General features: G+C 38.8%; 1 protein-coding gene across 10 annotated transcripts in view; it reads left to right on the top strand.

Moving 5' to 3' along the window:
- The first annotated feature begins 7,852 nt into the window (after positions 1–7,852).
- ANO10 (anoctamin 10) overlaps positions 7,853–20,220 on the top strand; it is a 148,014-nt gene continuing 135,646 nt past the window's right edge. The window contains exons 1-8 of one of the 10 annotated variants that reach the window (XM_026098706.2): positions 8,062–8,307; positions 9,550–9,648; positions 10,341–10,431; positions 10,575–10,727; positions 11,897–12,079; positions 14,135–14,269; positions 16,168–16,287; positions 19,628–20,197. In XM_026098706.2, coding sequence (XP_025954491.2) covers positions 10,386–10,431; positions 10,575–10,727; positions 11,897–12,079; positions 14,135–14,269; positions 16,168–16,287; positions 19,628–20,197 — 1,207 coding nt within the window. In that variant the 5' untranslated portion in view covers positions 8,062–8,307; positions 9,550–9,648; positions 10,341–10,385. Of the gene's footprint in view, positions 8,005–8,061; positions 8,308–8,368; positions 9,649–10,340; positions 10,432–10,574; positions 10,728–11,896; positions 12,080–14,134; positions 14,270–16,167; positions 16,288–19,627; positions 20,198–20,220 lie in introns of those variants that run through there. The other 9 variants (XM_064506119.1, XM_064506120.1, XM_064506121.1 and 6 more) reach the window with 9 other exon arrangements.

The raw sequence follows: 20,220 nt of genomic DNA, 5'->3' as shown, positions 1-20,220 counted from the left end.
TCCCTTAAAATCAACAGGACGAGCCACTGGTTTTCATTATTATTTCTAATTTATTCTGTGGCCATGCCTAGGGCTCAACCAGTCCAGGAGTTCTTTGAGGTAAGCATTATATGTATTTACAGCACAAAATACCTTTCACTTTTGAATCTTAAAGTCCTCTTTAAAGATGTCAGATGAAAAAGGGATGTGTTTGATATGCTGGTGATTACTTTGTTAATGAAGGAAGAAAATGATGTATCTGATAATTTAGCATTACTTCTTATCAACAGTTGGCTAAGCAAGGGATATGGAGAACCTAAGTATATTTACAATATGTCTCTCTTCTGACTAGATGATGCTGATATGTGTACTCTTGCAGCATACTTCGTCAGTGTTACCAAGTGGATCATTACTTGTAGTGAAAGGTTACATCATCTAATATTGACATTACTCATCCTAATATTACCATTTCCCAATTCTCCTAGTTATAAGAAATATTTGAGAAGCCAGAATGTTTCAGGTTAGGATGTCTCAAACTTAGATTAGTGTGAGTTTCAAACTACTCTGGATGGATAAAGCTCTGCAGCTGCATAAATTCTCAGTGGTTTCAGAGTACACAACCTTACTAAGCAGGAACAGGCCCAGAATAGCTTGTTGTGTAAGTTGTTGCACAGACCCGCATTTCCAGCAGGTTCTACCTATCTGGCATGTGGAAAACCATCTTCCTAAATATGCTTGTGATATGCCACTAACAAAGGGTTATTTCCTTTCAGCTCTGACCATCAGCCATTTGTAAATGCTTGAGGGAGAGTCTTGACCGCGTGTGTTACTCGTGCTCTTACACTGATGTGTCTGCTTGGGGACACATGAATCCGTCTCACTTCAGTCAGGAGGTAGGATTTCAGTCCAGACAAGCTGGTTTGGCTGGGACACAAAACCAGCCCTGCTTGCTGCTCTCACTTGGGTTATTAAGCTGCCAGCTTTGAAGTGACAGCACAAATGAAATCTTTTGAGTGCTGACAGTCGCCCAATACTTCCCAGGCTTCCCATCATGTGTCCAGAAAAGCAGACAAGTTCTCCCACATTCAAGAGGGAGAGATTCATGGCTATTGTTGCAGGTGTGGATTTAATGAAGAAAATAATGGAGGATTTAATCCTCCTAATCCTCAGCATTAGCCTCCATCTCCTAGCTCCCTGCTGTAGTACGAGGAACTGGTGGTATTCATATAGCACTGTGTCTACTCTCTGATTGTTTAATCCCATGTGCCTGGAATGAAGCTGTGGCTTTCTTTAACAGCCAAGAAACATACGCCTTTCTGGCTGCGCTGCTGGTCCAGCCTGCTGTGCATCTCACCCAGGGGGCTGCTTACCTTATATGACCTCTGAGAGAGTATAACTCATAGTGCCAGGGTGTGTGCCTCCAATGCACAGCTTGACACAGAGGGGAGAAGCCTCCAACTATCTTGTTCATGCAACACCTCCATCTGTCCCTATACTGCAATAACAGAGGATTATGTTCCCAGGAGAGCTAGCACCTCACACGCAGTGCTAGTGAGACTGCTGTGACTCACATACAGCTTTAAATATACCCATTCGCACCCGGGCTGGACTGAGATTGCCTGTACGTGGATGCTGGTCACTCTCACTAATTCTGAAGTGAACACAGACTCTTGGTTGTATAACATAACACCAGAATACTGTTTTTTCCTAACAGAGACAGAAAACCCAAACAGAACTTTCATTCTATGCTTTGGTTTCAGTACATGCCTTTAGATCCCCTAGGAAAAAGATTTTTAAGGGCAATATTAATTGTTAATCTTTTCATGACTTTCACTTGACTTGACATTTGATTTTAAGAATAAAGAATCCTTTTTTAATTTATTTTTTTGCTTGGCTTATTTCGCTATAGTACTAGCAAGAGGGAGCAGTTCCTTCTATGGCTCAAAATGTGGCAAATAATATACTCTTCCTCAGTTCTATTTTGACAAACACTAGATATCTGCTTCAGAAGGAACTAAATGAGAAGAGAAATAGGATTCCTGTTTTCTATCACATTGCTTTTCTAATTGCTGATTGGAGATGATTTTCACTAGGATAAAGACTTTTTAAAATTAGGTTCGATACATCTGAGTGTGCTTCAAATCAGATTATAGAATTATACACTACAGAAATAAAAGACAAATTCAATGACAAGATTTTCTGTACAGACTGAGAGTACCAAATTTTAAGTGGACCACTTGATATTATTAAAGATAATGTACTAGTCCCTAATAAGTTAGACTTTATAGAAAACTTTTTTAAATTTACAAATATTATGCCTTTCGTATTTCTGAATGTATCGCCATAGCAGACAGGTTAGGTTAAACATTTTTTTGGTTTCACTAAAAATGCCTAGTGTTACCCTGAATTCACAGAATATACCACCTATCCCTATTACCCATGTTCAGAATATTTGATGATAGCACTGGGACCCACGTGGACTCAAATGGTGAAAAACAGTACTAGACTTTGTTTCAAGAAGAAACTAACTAGATACCAAATGTATATGTTGAACTAGATCAGTATATGCAGTCTTTTAGCAATAGCATACACACAGCTCCTTGTTGTGTCAGTGCTTTGCTTGCCAGCCCTATGGAGAGATCATAAGCAAAAGAATTTCTCTCTTGACTCATTCAATTTTACTTTATCAGCCATTACTACTTTAAGGACTGATTTGCAGTGTTTCACTGGTTATTTCAAATGGTACTATTTTCATTAGTTTAAGATTTTGTTCTTGGTTGTTGTTTTTTAAGGGAGCAAGTTGCATAATTTTGCAAAGTTCAGTGATCACATTTATGTTTTGATAGAAAAGTGAAGAATGATTTATTCAAGAGTTGCATTTTTTATTTCTGTTTTGGAGTCTTGAATAAATAAATGCCCAATGGTATGTAGCAGTTGGGGGTCATTTGAAAATGAAGAAGGGAAAGCTATGCTGCTGAGTATGTAGATATGGTGTGTAAAATAGACTGACACTGATTACAATGGCAGGCTTGGGTCCTTAGAAACAGGAGTTAACAGAAATAGGATATCTATAGTTTAATAGATTTAACTAGTTTCATCTTTTCACAAGCTATGGTGAGAACAGTCAAATGAAGTAGTAAATGAATAGTAAATGTCATGTTAATGGGTACTGGGTATACAAAGAAATTATATACCAACTTGCAAACGTATAATACAACACAACAGTGTATATTGTATGAAAGTGAAACAGAACTCATAGTCTTTAGATTTAAAGCTGTTGGACAGCTGTCAAATTTATGATTATTTGGCCAGTATGCCAAACATACTGGCAGTATGCCAGTGCTATGTCCCTTGTCTAACTGAATAAGCCTATGGATTTCCCCTAGAGAAATCAATTCATGACAGCTTGAAGAATCAGCTATAAAAACTTACACAACTCATCTTTTTTCATAGTCAAGAGCTCTATAAAAGCCCAATTCCCAAATTATGCTTGAAGCAACTTAAAAGTTAAAAAAAGAGACTAAAATAGACGGTGAAGATGTAGTATCAGCATTTTATATAGGTACTTTCATAAAGTTGCCTGTAAGAACATAAGAAAAATTTCATGAAGTACAATGAAAACCACAATGTGCACTGCTGGCCTAGTTTGGAATGGCTAACAGTACTCTGGCTGCTCGCTGATTTTGGTTTGTTTTAAAACATTGTACTGTGGTTGTTAGCAACTGAACACATTCAGGCACAAGGGATGGAAGAGAACTGGGATCATTAACTTAAGCCCTCCCAGGACTATTCCAAATCATAATTCAGAGCCCTCAGAGTAGGACCATAAGGGAATAATTCGTTATTTCATTATCTTTGGAGAGCGTTACTGTGAAGGTAGTTGCTGGAAGGTCTTTTACTGAACACTAACTTCCTGAACTTGCCTCTCCTAAACCTTGGTTAAGCTCTTTCCCTTATAATCAATATTCAGCAGCCAAGTTAAAAGTTAGCATGATCTTCCTTTGTTAGTTCCTAAATCCAGGCAGAGATATTGCTAAAATAGCTCTTTGAAAAATACAATATACTGAAACACTCCATCAAATGGGGCAGTACCTCTGTGAGGCATAGCCCCAGTCATAGCTGGGTCCAATCTATGTATATTTTCTTAAAATGCATCAGGTTCTGCTATCTAATAACTGATAGTAATTAACTAATTGGCTGGTCAGTACTATTTCTAGCCAATGACTAACAAATAAACCAAAGATGTCCTGCCCAGGTGGAATCAACTTTGGATCTTGATGACCTTTATTTCACTTCCCTTGAATTCATGTATAAATCAAGACTAACATATCATGCAGATGTTTTACCTGCTCCTTCTGGTTAATAATTTGAGAGTGGTTTCTCCTCTTTCAGGCTTAGCCAGGTTGGTCCTCTTTTCACGCTGTTTCTATTTTGCTTGATGAAAGGCAGGTTCTTTCTGCTCAGTTGCCTTCTGCTGACAACCTAGTTTGAGAATAGATACTTCTGGGGTAAAATTAGATGTTTCTGATTAGCTAGGCCCACTGGGAAATGAAAGAGATGTAGCTTCCTTGTATCTTGCAGATTATAATTGATCAGTTTCATTGCTCAGTGTTTATGAAATAAAACTTCCATGCTTTGACCTCGAACAATGTTTGGACTGCCTGAACATATTTATGTGGAAATGCCTGGCAAGACATGAAAATTATGCCAAATGTGCCTGGAAAAATAATTTCCCTTTAATTTTCAAGTAGAGTAAACACATTTTAGTAGTGCTTACTACACTGTTGGAAAGATCCTGTATAATCTACCTGAAAACACAATTGCACATGGGTAAATATATTAGTCTGACAAATGCACTGATTTTAACTTAATTACAAAAAATTTAATGTAGTTACCATGTTAATCTCAAACTTTGTGTCCCATCATCCACTTTACACTCAAACTGACACAGCAGTAGCTTGTGAATGGAACAGCATATTTTCCTGTCAGCTTCTTCTTACCTTTAAGATAACACAATGTTACAGTATGCCTCAAAATACCTAGCTAATGGTAAATCTTAACAGAATGATTATTTTATATGTGACCTCAGATAAGAGTTAAGATTAATCTCATTTATGCGACTATATGGTTGTTATACCACACATATGCCTATATGTATTTGAAATACTAGGTTCAGTGTATGGAAAGGCACTTATCCTGTGCCAGCTCTTGCTGTTACCTAGCCTCTCTTTGCACTGGTTTAAACCACTAAAATGGAACAGAGTTCCATTGTGTTGACAAGTTAAAAAGGGGTAGTGTGCTGTGGAGCTGGTAAATTGAATGGGCTCAGGCTAAGTGAGTTCTGATGAGTGGCACAGCTGGTACAAGTATGGTGCAGAGTCATAGAGCTGTCAATGAGGGCAAAAGGAAATGGGGATGTTGGAATAGGAGTGAGATCTCACCCTTTCAGTAGCAGTGAGCTGCTGGATGGGCTCAGCTGCCACTTGAACTATACCCAAAATGTGAACATAGTTTCAACCAGTTATAAAAGACAATTCGCAATTAATAGTCCAGTGGAAGGATGGTCAACCCTAGAATAAAAAAATCTTCTGCTCTTGAAATTTTGATAGATTATTTTTGCCTTTTTTTTTTCTTTCTGCCTTACTACAGCTCATCCATTATACTCTGGTTACAGCCTGCTTTGTGACTGGCAGAGACAGACCATGAAAATGCTATAATCAGCTAACAGAATCACAAGATTGGACTATGGAGTCACTCATGGACACATGCTTGGGGTATCTCTTAAGCTATAGTCACAGTGCAGTTTGCAATTTAGGGTGGGCATTTAAAGACCTGATCAATCTTAAAATTAGCTAACTCCCCTAATAAAACAGTTTAGTTACTACAACGCTGTGCTTGCACAAAATGATTTACTCTGTGCCATCATGGTCAGACTGCTTCCACTGTCTCCACAAGCTCTAGTATCTCTGATTGCTTTGTAGACACCCGCCATCTACTTATGAATCCTGTTTTCCTTTTGTGAACATGGGATTATATGCTAACTTTTTAGAGAGTAACTGATAGTGTGACAATAAGAATTCATAGCACAGCAAGAATGTGACACCTAGTGGACACACTATATTCAGGAAAGGTGACAGAATTGTCAAGGAATATTGGCATTAAATGACCCTATCAAGTATAACAATTAATTTACTGCCAGTGAAGACATTGATCTTGAATGATTCTATGCACAGAGCCAAAGTAATTATATAATGGAAGTTCCCCTCTGGAGGCTCAGAAGTGAGAAAGGTGTCAGAAATTGTTTTAAAAGGAGTTTTTGTTAACCACTGGCAGAATGAAGATGTCAGGCCAAGATGGTCAGAGGGCTCCTAAAAGACCAGGACCAAAACCTGTGAAGAAACTGAGGATACTGAGGAGATGCACCAGAACTGGAGATTTCCTACATGCAAAACTCAAGAATAAAGTGTGCCTAAAAATCCCTTTTATTTAGCTTATGTTTCTCTTACTGCCACATTATCTCTGCAGGAAGTGAGAGTTTTCACAACCAGGTATACTCAGTCATGAATAAACTATCTTATGGTTAGGCAACTGCGAGCCGGATGAGACTGAGACACAGTTTAGTAAGTCTGACTAATAAATTCTGCCCAAACTAGCTGATGCAGAACCACTTGTGTGTGTCTGCTTTTCCCCAGTGCAATTTCAGGTACCTGCATTTCTCCATCTTCTGGGGTGTCCTAGTCCCTCACTGCTCATTGGGTATTATAAAATAGAAAAATCCATCACCAGAAATTATGATATTTTACACTGGCTACAGAGTACAAACCATACTTTTTCACTGCAAAATTTAAAAATTTAAATCTGTACATATGCTGAAAAGTACATGTTAACCAATAGGCAGGTGCTAGAGGAAGGGTAAAGCTCACCCCTCTGGCAGCTCAATGTGGTGTGCTGGCTCCACACACTGGCTCTAAAGAAACATAGACTGGGAGCTTTTTCGGTGGTTGTTGGTTCTAGTGAATTAGCCAAATGACATTGACTCGTGTCTGACTGGTTTGTGTTAGGCTCATTTTACCTGATACACCTTTATAAAACTATGCTTAGTAGTTCAGAGCCATTTGCTCTGTTAGGCAACGTGGAGTGTTCCTACTTGGCAAAAACCAGAAAAGTAAACATTGTGCTACTTCAAGCCAGTGCTTTTCAAACTCTTGAAGACAATTTTGTAGATCAAATTTGCAAGAGATACTGAAGCCCCTAGTATATTCCAAAACAAAAAATGTTCAGAGAACCTAGTTTAAAACCACCTCCAAAAGCCCAACAGGACAGCAAGCCTTAGCTAGCCAACCTGTTCTTCAGTTTTAATAGGGATATTTTGCAGTCACACTTTTTCTCAGCCACAAATGGACATGTTGAAAATTAATTACATTAGTACCACTATCTTGATATTGCGATGCAAAAAATGTCCTGTTTAGGCTGTAGAAAATGATGTTAGCATTAGTCCAGGATTTATTACTGTGAATAGTTCTGCTGCAGAACACAGTTTTTAGGACTGGGCTCCAGAATAAAATTTGGCCTAACAGAGCATTGCAGGAAGGAAGAGGGACCAAAATGGAAGGCAAAGCGAGATTTCACAGCCCATGAAAGAGGGCTAACGGAAGTGTTGAGGCAACACGGAGGCAAAAGGGGTTTCGCCGAAGCACAGGCGCCAGTCACCGCGGCGGACGGGAAGAGCCGGGCAGAGAGACGGGCGGGGCCGGGGCCGGGGCCGGGGCCGGGCAGGGGTAGACAACCGCAACCACCCGCGCTCAGGCCAACGGACAACGCCTCGACGTAGCGGCCCCGCGCTTGTCACGTGGGCACCGCGGCAAAGGGAGGGGAGGAAGCCCGCGACTCCAGCCAATGGGAAGACGCGAGAGACCGCGAGCGCCGGCGGGCGGTGGCACGCAGCGCCCCTCCTGCCAACGGCGGCTGCCTGCGGCCGCAGCCCGCCTTCACCCCCCGCCGCGGACGTGGAGCCGGGAGGCCGCGGTGAGTGGGGAGGGGGCGGAAGGGGGCTGTCGCTGCCTGCGCCGCCGCCGCGAGGGGAGGAGCCATCCCCCCCGCCACCCGCCTGTCAGGGCCTTCCCCGCGGGGCACGGAGCCAGCCGGGGAGGGTGCCGGGCCCTGGGGGGGGCCGAGGGCCGGCCGCCGCCCGGCGCGCTGCCCGCCGCCGCTGCTGGTGTCTCCAGTCTGCCGGGCCTTAAAAACGGGGAAGGAAAGCCCCAGCCTTGGTGCCGCAGGGTGCCGAGGTTTGGTTTGTGGGTGGCCTCGGGATGGCCGCAGTGCGGCTCGGTGGGTGAGGTGCAGTCCGAAGGAAGCCGTGGCCTCTTGCCGCGTGGGCGCGCTCGGCTCGTGGCAGGGCGACCGGGCTTTGCGCTCGGTGGTACCTGGGCGGTGTTTCCATGCGTAGTCGCCTGCGCGAGCCGCTGCTTCGGGAGGGGGCTTCGCTGCCGTTGTGCTGCTCTTGCGTGCTTCCTCTCAGCGCTGAGGAGGTGCTTTGGCATCGAAAACGCCACCGCTAGGCCCTAAACTATTCTCTCTGACTGGAAAGTTGGGGCGAAAAGGAGGAAAAAAAAAAGTCATTTTGTCTCTGTTCCCCTCACTTCTAGATCTGTGGTAACTCGTGCATAAGCATGAGCAGAAAATGCCAAATTATATCCTACTGAGTGTGCTAGATATTATATGTTTTTAATCAAACTAGCTCGTGGTATCTGAATTCGTAAAGACAAGCTGGAAGAGTGCTTCAGCTCTATTTTAGGTTTCAATACTAACAACCGTAAAAACAGTAAAGAGCAAATCTTAATCACCACATCAAGCACAGTGATTCTCAATAAACAATGGGAGCCAAGTTCCCTGAATAACATAGGTTTTATACAAAGACTGTGTTTAGAAGAGAATTATTCTCTAAAGGGATATTGTTGACTAATAATATTTAATACTTACGTAGTGCTTTTTGTTTTTAAAATTCTTTAGAAGCTGCAGTATGCCCAACAGGGCAAGTATTACCTTTTTTGAAAAACAAAACTGATTATGGAAAGTGAATCAGTAAGGTGGAGTGACTTGTCAAGACAGTGTAGTGAATCATTGACATAATCATGATGCCTAATCATTGATTATATTTTCATTTGTCTAAATCATTCTGCTTGTACAAGTTTGCATTTAAAATGTAATTTAAATATTTTGTTAATGTTAATGTATTACTTTTACAGATCTGCACACTTGGGTTCAGAGCTGTAAATCCAAATGCTGCAGAACTGTGCATATGAATCTGCCTGCAAGTGAAACTAACTGGAAACCCAGTTGAAATCGGGAATGAAAGCTTCTTTGCTAATCAAAAGCAAATAGACGTGTTTATTATGATAAGTCTATATTTAAAGAATCACTATATATTGTAGCATAAATTATGTAGAATACTGGAGATTGTGATTTCTCTGTGAACCATATGTGAATTACTGTGTCATAAAAGCTCAACTGTGTACTTAAAGCAAAATATGTAGATAATAAGTAATTCTGTTCTTTTGCACTGGATAAAAGTGCTTAGAATCGAAGGCAATGAATAAAATCCTTTCTTCAGTGAAGCTAACAGCAGAAAAAAACCCAAACCCTACCACACAGCTTTAAATTCAATCCATAGTAAGTTTTGGAGGGTTTGTTTGTTTGTTTGTTTGTTTGTTTTTAGGTTTGTTTTTTTTTTAGTTTTTTTCCTTAATCGAGTAGGTTAATTGCCAGATTTCTTTTTTACAGTAACCCCTCTAAGATGCTTTATGAAGCAAGGACAGGCATGAAGCATGATATGATTATCCCTGTAGAATCCTTTATCCAAAAGTAGAAGGAACAATGTGAACATAATGGTTCAGTTAGATGGTTTAGATAATTCATGTATAAAACTAGGCTAATGCTCAGTTCTTTACAGCTGGACTCTGTCACAGAACAATTGATTTATAGCTTTCAATAAGTCATTTAAGTGCTCTGTGCATAATTTGCCTGTCTATGAAATAGGTATCCTGTATCCTGCTCCCCTACCAAAGATGTTGTAAGCTGTGTTCGTATATGTAGTTAAAGCTTCACAAGGTTAATATGAGAAGGTACCTTCTTAAATGTATAATGATTTTTGCACACCCTTATCAGGAAGAGCTTATTGTTTTTGGATATCTGTTGACTAACATTCAGTTAATATTTTCACTTGGTAACAAAGATGCTGTAGGAAGTTGTGAACTGTTGCTTTTGATGATAATTCCTCTTTATTGTTTTGTTTTTATCTATTTCTTTGCCTTGCCACCACCACTACTTTGCTATTACACGACAAAAACAACTTTGCTACTTAGAGAGTAGGACATAGATGCCACCAAAGGCTGGCACTATCTTGTCAAATGATGACTGTAGAGGTTACTCAAATTCTTCACAGTGTTGTTTCTGGTAGGTCCACAGAAATGTGCACCTGTCCCTTCGCTAAGCACAAACACGTGACTGTAACTGGCTACGGCAAAGTTTTGTGCTCTTCAGATTGATGTTGAATATTATTTTTAATACTGACATTTTTGTTTTGTTTTGATACTTAGCAAGCTCTCAAAAGATGAAGGAAAGCTGGTCTTCGTTTGACACTTTTGAGCCAAGCTTCAGGCCTTTGGTAGTAATTGAGCTTGCAAAAGGCACCAAAGAGGAAACCAGAGAATGGCTCACTAAAAGAATTGTGGACAAAAAGGCAAATGGAGGTGAGTAAAGTATGACTTCTGCAAGAGTTTGAATTTGAGTTGGCTCTCATTATAATATCAAGATATATATATAAAAAAAAATCAGATAATTCATTACAAATTATTGTTTAGCCAGTCTCACTCTATTCTGCTGTTTTGAAGTTATGTAATTTTATTTAAGACTAGCGCTTTGGACTTGCCTTGATTGAATTATTTATTTCAGTCCATTTATCCTAGTGGGTGAGGTAATTTTTAATTCTAGTATTATGTTTCAAAGCTTGCTTTGCCTTCATGTTTATGTCATGCAAACTTAATAAGTTAATACTATGTTAACCCAGTCATTAATGAAAGTGCTGGGTTAAGGCCACAGGCTTATTGAGATCTAGAATCCTTGCATTTTGGTGGTGAAACACTGATAACCTCTCTGTTAATACAGTTTTGTAATCAGTTTTATATTCATTGTCTGAAGCCTGTTTCTCTGGTTGCTTATGAGAATGTTGTAAACCTTACTGAAATTAAGATGCATCACATCTGTTGCCTTGTCCACATGGCTTGGTACCATGTTGTATAAAGAAATTGAGTTAGCAGGAAGCAATTTAATCTTGACAAATTCATGTTGGCATTTAATTATCTTTCTGCTAGATTGTAGGCTCTTACAAAGAGAGTATATCACTTCTTGTTCCAATATACTTCCAGGAATTGAAGTTAGGCTAATTCATCTGTAATTTCTTAGTTTATTTTTTTGAGAGAAGGCACTACTTGTGACTGGTCAGTAATACTTTAGTGGCTGTTGGGTCTGTGGCTACAAACTTGCTTTCAGGCCTGTGGTAGATATGTTGATGATGTTTCTATTTCAGAAGTCTAGTCTCCCTAAAAATGAGTGGGTTTATTTACAGAAGTAAAGTTGTTTATGTGCTGTGAGGGTTGCAGGAATAGATCCAAACTGTCCTGCGTATTTCAGTTCACTGCTTGTCAGTGCTTCCACAGAAACGGGTGAATTAGGGAGGGGACCTTGCAAGATTCTGAATGCCTCCTGTCAAGTGTTGTTGAAACCTGAATTCTTTGTACCCATAAAAAGTTACAACTTCTGTGCTTCTGACAACTAGGTCTTATGTGATGAATGTTAAAATAGTAATTTTTCAAGACATAACTTTTATGTATTCTCTTCCTTATTTTACATTTCTTTACAGGTGCACAGCTGCTGGTTAAACCATTGGTCACAGAAAATGGAGACCAAAATATTTATCTGGTTGGAGCTTCCCACTTCCGGCTGTTGCTGGGAGCTGAAAGTGTGGGTTTGGTGAAGGAATGTAATGATAACTCAATGAGAACTTTTACATACAGCAGTAGAAAAACTTTCAAAGGTTTTGCAGGTAAGCATTTCTAGGGCTCTTGTATCATTACAAAATTATGGTTGAAGATTATAAGCAATCGTGCTATCAGATCTTTCACGCTCTTTGTATTCCTTGGAATGGTGACCACAAGCAGAAATAAGAACAACAAGCCAGGAATTATTAAATAGCTGTTTTTACCTCTGGAAATTCAGACAGATCTAATCTGTATTTTTTTCTTCCCCATGACTCTCAGCTTGTTTTTACTTTATGCTTTTTTATGTTTTAAGTATTCCCTCGTTTTCAACAAAAACCTTTCATACAAATAAGACAAGAAAAAATAGTTGACAGCATGGATTGCTAATCCTGTACCCATGTTTATGAATTAACATTACAACTTCATTTCTTAAAAGAATACCTATGAGCCAGTTGTGAGGTTTATTGTATTGTGACTAGCAGGAGAAAATAGTCATATTTTTCTCTGTTGTGTTTATACATCAAACAGAACTAAGTAATTAAATAACAGCACAGGGCATCTGCATTCATTGGGTTTGGGGCATGATTAGCAGAGAAACCATTCCTTTTCCTTTTTATTCTGATGATGCTGCCAAAAATAGTATCTTTTTCCTTTCAAGATACCACCTGCAAGGTACCTAACCCCTTAGTACAGTAATGGTAGAACTTGTTTTGCTCTCCAAGTAAATATTGGAGTTCCAGCTTAGTTTTGCTAATACTTTTCATTTGCCTGCTTCAGTGATGCCTTTCACCACATTTTCAGTATAAAGGTTCTTGGGTCTGACTGAAACAGCAATAAAGCTTTTTGGAAGTTGATTTTTGTTATTGTTGCTTGATGCCAATTTATTCAGCACTACAGTCAGAAAGGCTGCTGTGCCCAGTAATTGTTGCAGTGTGTTCTCTTTTGTGACCTTGCTCTCCTGAAATTAGAAAGTCTAGATATATCTGGCTGGGTCAGATATAAAGCTGCCATCTCTGTTTCTTCCATGTATTCACATTCTTGATGCTAATCTGACTGTCATAGCTACCCGATCCTCTAGTAGCAGCTGGGACTTCTAACTACTGTAAATCAGAAGGAGAATTTTTGCTAGACCTTCCAGTCTTTCTCTATCTCTTTCTTTTTTTTGAAAATGGTAACATCACTTCAGTCTTGTCCAGATTGTTTTAGGTAGCTGGCTTTCACTCACTGTCTAATGTTACCTGATCAGAGGATAAGTAATTGACCTAGATTAGATGAAACAATACATCTATCATCTGCAAAATGAAACCCTGTGGCCTGTATTTTCCTACTAATATTTCTAGTTTCCCAATTTAAATAATATTATATTCCTATTCTCTGTATTAGAGAATTGTTGCTGTTTATTACCTTGTTACTTATATTTATGGCCATCTGTAAAGTTCCTTATTCCTAGGGGATTTAAAAAAAAAAAAAAAAAAGTCAGTGGACTGTTATCTCAAGGAAACTAGACTCTGCTTCCTTGATGATAAATTTCTGATACGGTTGTTGCTGTAGCTCTTTAAAATTTGAGATTTTTTTTTTAAGGTTTCTTACTGTTTCACCTTGTTTATATGTTTTTATTCCAACTGATTGTCTCAAGTGCCTTATCATTATGTTTTCTAGGCAGTAGAGAACAATATTTCTATACTGTGATAGGTGTGAAATGCTTACCAGAAAGTGGCTTTGTCCTGACATCTTACTGTTTTTAGTTATCAAAATACTTCAGGAAGTGTATGGAGAAAGGGATATGGAGATTTTCTGAGTGGCAAATAGTGGGTACCTAAGCAACAGGCAAGAGTGTGTAGTACTTCCTAGTATACTCTCCCAGCCTCCAGCAATTTGTAGTTCAAGGGCATCTTTGTCTCTTGAGTGACATGTTCCCTTAATTCTCCTGTGCAGTCAAACATGCAGCGAGTCAGTTAGTGAAAACTTTTTCTTAATATGTCTATTTTAAATTGTGGAGATTTTTCTAGCAAATGTTGGTTGGCTGTAATTTTTTTTTCTCATTCTGGTTATTTTTTGTAGCTATTTGTTGCCAGGGTTGTCTTACTATGCCACAAAATTTTTTTTTTTTTTTTGTTTAGATGATAATCACAATTTCCTTACAATGGCAGAATGTCAGTATATCATCAAACATGAACTTGAAAATTTGAGAGCTAAAGATGAAAAAATCATCCCTGGATATCCTCAGGCAAAGCTATATCCAGGAAAATCAATTGGTAAGCAATGTAGTTTGTCTGTAGCTCACTTCCTTGACTTACGACATTGTTCATGGTGAAAAGAATTTAATGTTTTCCTGCAGTGAAGAGAAATCCTTCAGATTCTAAGTTCACACTAATATTAATCAACTTTGTTTTCTCTTCTTGGAGCTGTGCACAATGATAGCAGGCAATGGACACATGTTTTAACAAGAGAAATTCCAAATAGGCACTAAGAAACTCTTTTTCACAGTGAGGGTGATCAAACACTGGAACAGGGGCTTAGAGAAATTGTGGAAATTCTGTCCTTGGAGATATTCACATCTTGACTGGATGAGGTCCTGAGCAGCCAGATATTAGTTGTACCCCCTTTGAGCAGGGGGGTTGGACCACATGACTTACAGAGGGTCATTTCAACCTGAGTTTTTCTATGAGACTGACTCTGTTTTTAGCTTCTTTTCAGCTGTGTATAATTTTTATGTGTATTGATATCATCCATTATTTTTATAAGTAGTATACAAAATATTTGTGTAAAGAAACAAATTTCTTTAACAAGTGGGAAAGCAACAAGATATAGCGGAAAAAAGAGTATTTCCAATCATGACTAAGTATTTACTTTTTCTGTGGGTAGAAAACAACTTGTACTTGCTTCTTTTTGGAGTAAAAATTCTAATAGTGTGAGCTATATTTATTGGGGGTATATTTGGGGTAAATTTGTGACCTGCTGAGGTTGGAAGGAGCATGCCGTGAACCATCCTGTCTGGTGATGATTAGATAATGATATACTTAGATTGTCTCCTTATAAAAGTATTGGAATCAATAATAGTGTTTCAGAGCCACCAATTTCACAATACGAAGTTTGATTTCATTCACTTGATTTCATTTATCGTCATCTTTGATTTGAGGACTCTTCTGTTTGATAACTAGTGCTATTTTTAGGGTAGTTGGAATAGTCCATTGACACAGATGTTACAGTTTTCTATGAGCAAGTTTATCACTTAATATCCGTATGTCCTTTTAATAAGTGTTTTAATTCATTAGTGTTAGTTGCCTAGGTAAGAAGATCTATGCGTATCAGTGATTCAAGAAATGTATGTAAATATAGATGGCAGGTGAGTTTGCATTGTTAGCTTTTCATATAGGTAGGCGTTTTTCTACATGTATCAAGTGGATGTCTGTGAGAAATGGAAAAAAATTATCATCTAACTTCTAATGCCTCCCCCCTCCTGTTTTTGAATTTGTTTTCTTTTCAGTATTTCCACAGTTGTTACTTCAAGAGCAGTTTGTTAATGGTTTATCAACATAAATATTGCTAACAAAAGCTAAATAAAAGTTGTAGAATATTTGGTTTGTTTGCAGTGGAGATGCATTGTAACTTAAGAATTAGTATAAATTGGTCATTCAAAATGTTTTTAGTGTCCCATAATAAATACAATGATGGTGTTTTCCATTTCGTTTTTGTTTAGTTTTTGCTATTTTATTTTAATTTGGTGTGGCTTTCTTTGTTCAGATGAAATAGCCAGACCTAACAATAAGTGTTATGAAAGTTTCCCCACATAGCTATACATGGCATTTGAGTTTTGACCTGTAGCACTTTTTGTTGTTCAGGCTGCAACTGATCGTACTGCCAGCTTGTGGCACAGTTAATAGATGTGTAAAGACTACTCTTTCTCTTCCTGTGGACAGCGCTTCAACATAGTCTTTGTAGGAAAAGTTAGAGCTCATGCTCTCTATAATAGATAATGTTTAACTAACATGCAGGCATTTTATGTGCTTTGCAGATGTAAATGCTCAATTAATTTATTTCAAAGGAATTGTGGGCTTGCTATGTATACAACAAAATGGATATGCATGCAAATGGATTACATTGTGCTTTAAAGGAGTACTAGGTACTTTTTTTAATTATTATTTTCTTCTAGTGAGAAGATTATTGACCAATGGTATCCTAGTTCAGATTTTTCCACTGCATGACCGAGAAGAGTTGAAAAAGCTCCGACATACCTGGTATGGTCGAGTCAAAATTGGCTATCAACCTTTAGGTATGTGAACACTTACTCCACTACAAATATAATGCAAGGTTTGAAGCTGGAGAATTTTTCTGTTCAGCTTCTATGAGAAGGCCAAAAGCCCTTCCCAGCTTCTACTGCAGCACTTAGCCACTATAGAGGTGACACTCCTGTGTGGAAGGTAAGTATTGTACCAAGAAATCTGTTGCCTGTAGTTTCACTAAGAGTATACTTTGTCACATCAGCTTATCAGTTGCAGCTCACCTCCTCTAATGTCACCTTGCTACAGCAAGTTGCTTTATTGGGTATCGTGAACCAACGATTTCACCTAGCCTTGCTGATCTTGGAAGCAACAGGACAGCTTAGATTTTCATTAAGGAAACATTAGCAATTCCAGATATATTGATGTGCACAGTTGAGGTCTCCTCATCAAATTCTCTTTGATTCTAAGATAGCTGAACTTCGGTGACTATGAGATAGTCTTTTGCTGTAATGACAATGCATATCTTCTGGAGAGAAGCACTGGATGTACAGGTTGTTGTCTATTGATTCTCAACAATTTTTTTTTTCTTGTGGCTACAGGATTTCTATTCCATATAGCTCTTTGGTCATAGTTTACAAGTTTTGGGGGGGCAGTTCAAAGTCTTACCATCTGCGGTGTGATCATCTCTCATAGCATTGAATCTTTCTTGTATCTTAAGCATCATTTTCCTTGAATGGAGGGGAGCAGGGAAGATGCAGTCTTCAAAGTTGAAAGGCTTACTGAAATTAACCCATTGCTCCTCTCCTTTACTAGTGAATGTCAGAGTCCAGTACTGACCAGGTTCTTACAGATATTCCACATGTGGAGGGTGTAATGTTTAATATCCAATTTAATTATTTGAAAATATTTGATGTTACACAGGACTTTGATTTAGTGGAGTGATACAGCAATGTACTGAAATAACACAAATACAAGTGTAACTTAGCAGAACATAGCAATTGTGATATACAGTAGAATCATAATACAAATGTGATTCTCTTCACGAGTCTCTGTAATGTGCTGTCACGATGCTGGGTGTCCCCAGGCCCTGAGAAGGAATATGCAGGTTGAAGCTAGCTCTCAAACCCATTGCTCTCTTCAAAGTTCATTTGTTAGTTGTTCAGTTTTTATGCTCTATGTCTACATAGACCATTCTGGCCTAGCTAACTCAATAAAACGTTCACAATCTTCTGATTAACTCAGGGAAAAACATTTACACAACAGTTCAGCCACTCAAGTGCTATAGCAGCCATTTATCTAAGACAAAGGCTATGCTCTGGTCTCCTTTGTGTTGAGATAAATTCAGCTTTCCTTGCTACAGCTGTAGCCAGTCACTCCCTACATTCTTCGCTGAACTTCATGGGCACATCGCTCCTGCCCATCTCCTCTGAGCTTTCTTCCTTTTTAGGGTTTCATTGGTCTGTCTCAGTGAGGCAAGCTTCCTCTCCATCAGCATTCCTGATGTGATTCCCTGAAGCAGTTCAAGACTTGTGAAGTTGGTGGCTCAAAGTCTGCGGATTAAGTGTCTGTAAGCTTCCATTTTAGCAACAGTCTTCACATAACAGAATCTTTCTCCCATCAGCAAGGCAGTAATGGATCAAGCCAGGACTGTATTTTCAAACTGACCCTTGGCAGGCAAGTTCAGCAATGTTTGGTGTTCCCAAAATAATTTTGATTTGTAGGTCTGTCAAGAATGTGTTTACAAGTATTTGAGTTAGGTTCATTGCCTTTATGAAGGCTGTTTATTATTGTCTGTCACATTCACTTGAGTGTTTTTTACATACTAAATAAGCTTAAAATGAAAATGAGTTTTAGTCTGGCAATGCAAAGAGTTAAGTTCTGGATTCTAAAACTGTACACTTTACCTAAAAATAAGAAAACAGAAATTTGGGGGTTTGCTTGACTTTTAATCTCTTGGCCCACCAGTTACTTGAGGCCTTTTCCTAAGCTATAGAAAGTTAAAGATGTGGTTCAGTAATGCCTTGCCTCCAAAGTATTTGGTTATAGCTTGTCTCTTGTTTATACAGGAGAGTTTATTTGACTGGTATTGAATACACATGAAATTTCAAAGTAACTCGCAGGAACCCTGTTACACATGCACTGATTTAGGGATCTCTTTCATGTTATATCTTTGGAGTGTGAAATGATGCTAATGGCTGACACTTAAACTTATTTGATAATAAATCTTTCATTACTTGAAAAGGATGTTAGAGTGCTGATTATTGTTCTGTTTGCCTTTCCATCTTGCCTTCAGAGACTTAATGGATTGGCAATTATGAACTTCTACTGTAGTGTTTTGCAAACCACATTATACCATAAGAATATTCTAGTATTACACACAAGCTTTTATGTGCTAGCATTTTGTGGGGAATACTCGTAGTGTCAATTTAGAGGTCATCATGCCATGGCTCTTTATTACATAGGTGAATATACAGCAGCAGCCTACAAGCATAAAGTATCTGGTCTTCCAAGGAGGCAAAGGTAAATAGATTTCAACATTCTGAATTTTGGTTTGCTAGGCATTCCTATGTCTTACGTGGTGTCATTTCTAGATAATGATGGCTAGTACTCCTCTAGCTTTTTAGTAGTGAAATTCTTCCTTAGAAATAATGAATACATCATGAGATATATCCATTAGTAGTGCACTTTCCAAGTCTTGAGAATACCTGAGCAGACAACCTGGGTGAGTACAGCAAGTAAGCATTTTGTTATCAGTCGTCTACTAGAAGAGAATGTCTCAGCCTGGGTGCACTATTAGACATGTTCCTGATTTCAGATTTCTATATACCTTTCCATCTCTTCCATTGAGGGCTGGCAAAGCATAATTAGTCCTTTTAGCCCTGAACAAACTGAGAAAAAATTTGATTCCCAGTTCTACTTAGAACAATGAGAAGCTTTAAGAGGGAATGATAGCTGACTTTTGAAGTTTGCTTTCTATCTATCTGTTCATTAATAGATTCTGTTTTCAAGAAAACTAGCTTTTTTTTCTCGGGGTATATGGTGCTGGTATTGCAGATATTGAGATATTTGACTTCCCTACCCCCATTTGTGTGTGTGTGTATGTCTGTATGTATACGTGTCTGTACATACACACACACACACACACACACACACACACACACACACACAGGCATGTACACAGGCATGCACACATGTATGCACACTCATTTAATTTAAATAACTGTTCTAGGTTTTTGGAACATGGGAGGAAGAGGAACAAAAAACCAGTAAGATTGGTTGTGATATTGAGAAGACTGAAATTTGGGCCATGGGCTTCATGTAAAGTCAAGTTTGATATTATACAGACATCTGTGTTAAGTGTAGGCTTAATTGGTGTTTTTTTCTCTGCAGATGAAATACGCTGCTACTTTGGTGAAACCATTGCTCTCTACTTTGGCTTCTTAGAATACTTCACATTTGCTTTGATTCCGATGGCTGTCATTGGGATTCCTTATTATGTGTTTGCATGGGAAGACTATGATAAATACGTGATGTTTGCTGCATTCAATCTACTCTGGTCCACTGTGATCCTGGAAGTTTGGAAGCGGTTTTGTGCTGTGATGACATACCGTTGGGGGACCCTGTTGATGAAGCGGCAGTTTGAAGAACCAAGACCAGGATTCCATGGTGTTCTGGGTATTAATCCTGTCACTGGGAGGGAGGAACCAGTGTACTCCAGTATTAAAAGACAGATACGAATTTATCTGGTATCCTTGCCATTTGTGTGCGTTTGCCTCTACTTCTCACTGTATGTCATGATGATTTACTTTGACTTGGAACAGTGGGCTCTGGATTATCATAAGGAGAATGAATCTAACTTCAGCAGCTTGATGCTGTTTGTGCCCAGCATCATCTATGCAGTTGTGATTGAAATTATGAACCGTATCTATCGGTATGCTGCTGAATTCTTAACGTCATGGGGTAAGAAACTCATTTATTCTTCC

The sequence above is a fragment of the Dromaius novaehollandiae genome, chromosome 2 (assembly GCF_036370855.1).
Source record: "Dromaius novaehollandiae isolate bDroNov1 chromosome 2, bDroNov1.hap1, whole genome shotgun sequence".
Taxonomy (NCBI): domain Eukaryota; kingdom Metazoa; phylum Chordata; class Aves; order Casuariiformes; family Dromaiidae; genus Dromaius; species Dromaius novaehollandiae.
This window is presented reverse-complemented; position numbering and strand designations above follow the sequence as displayed.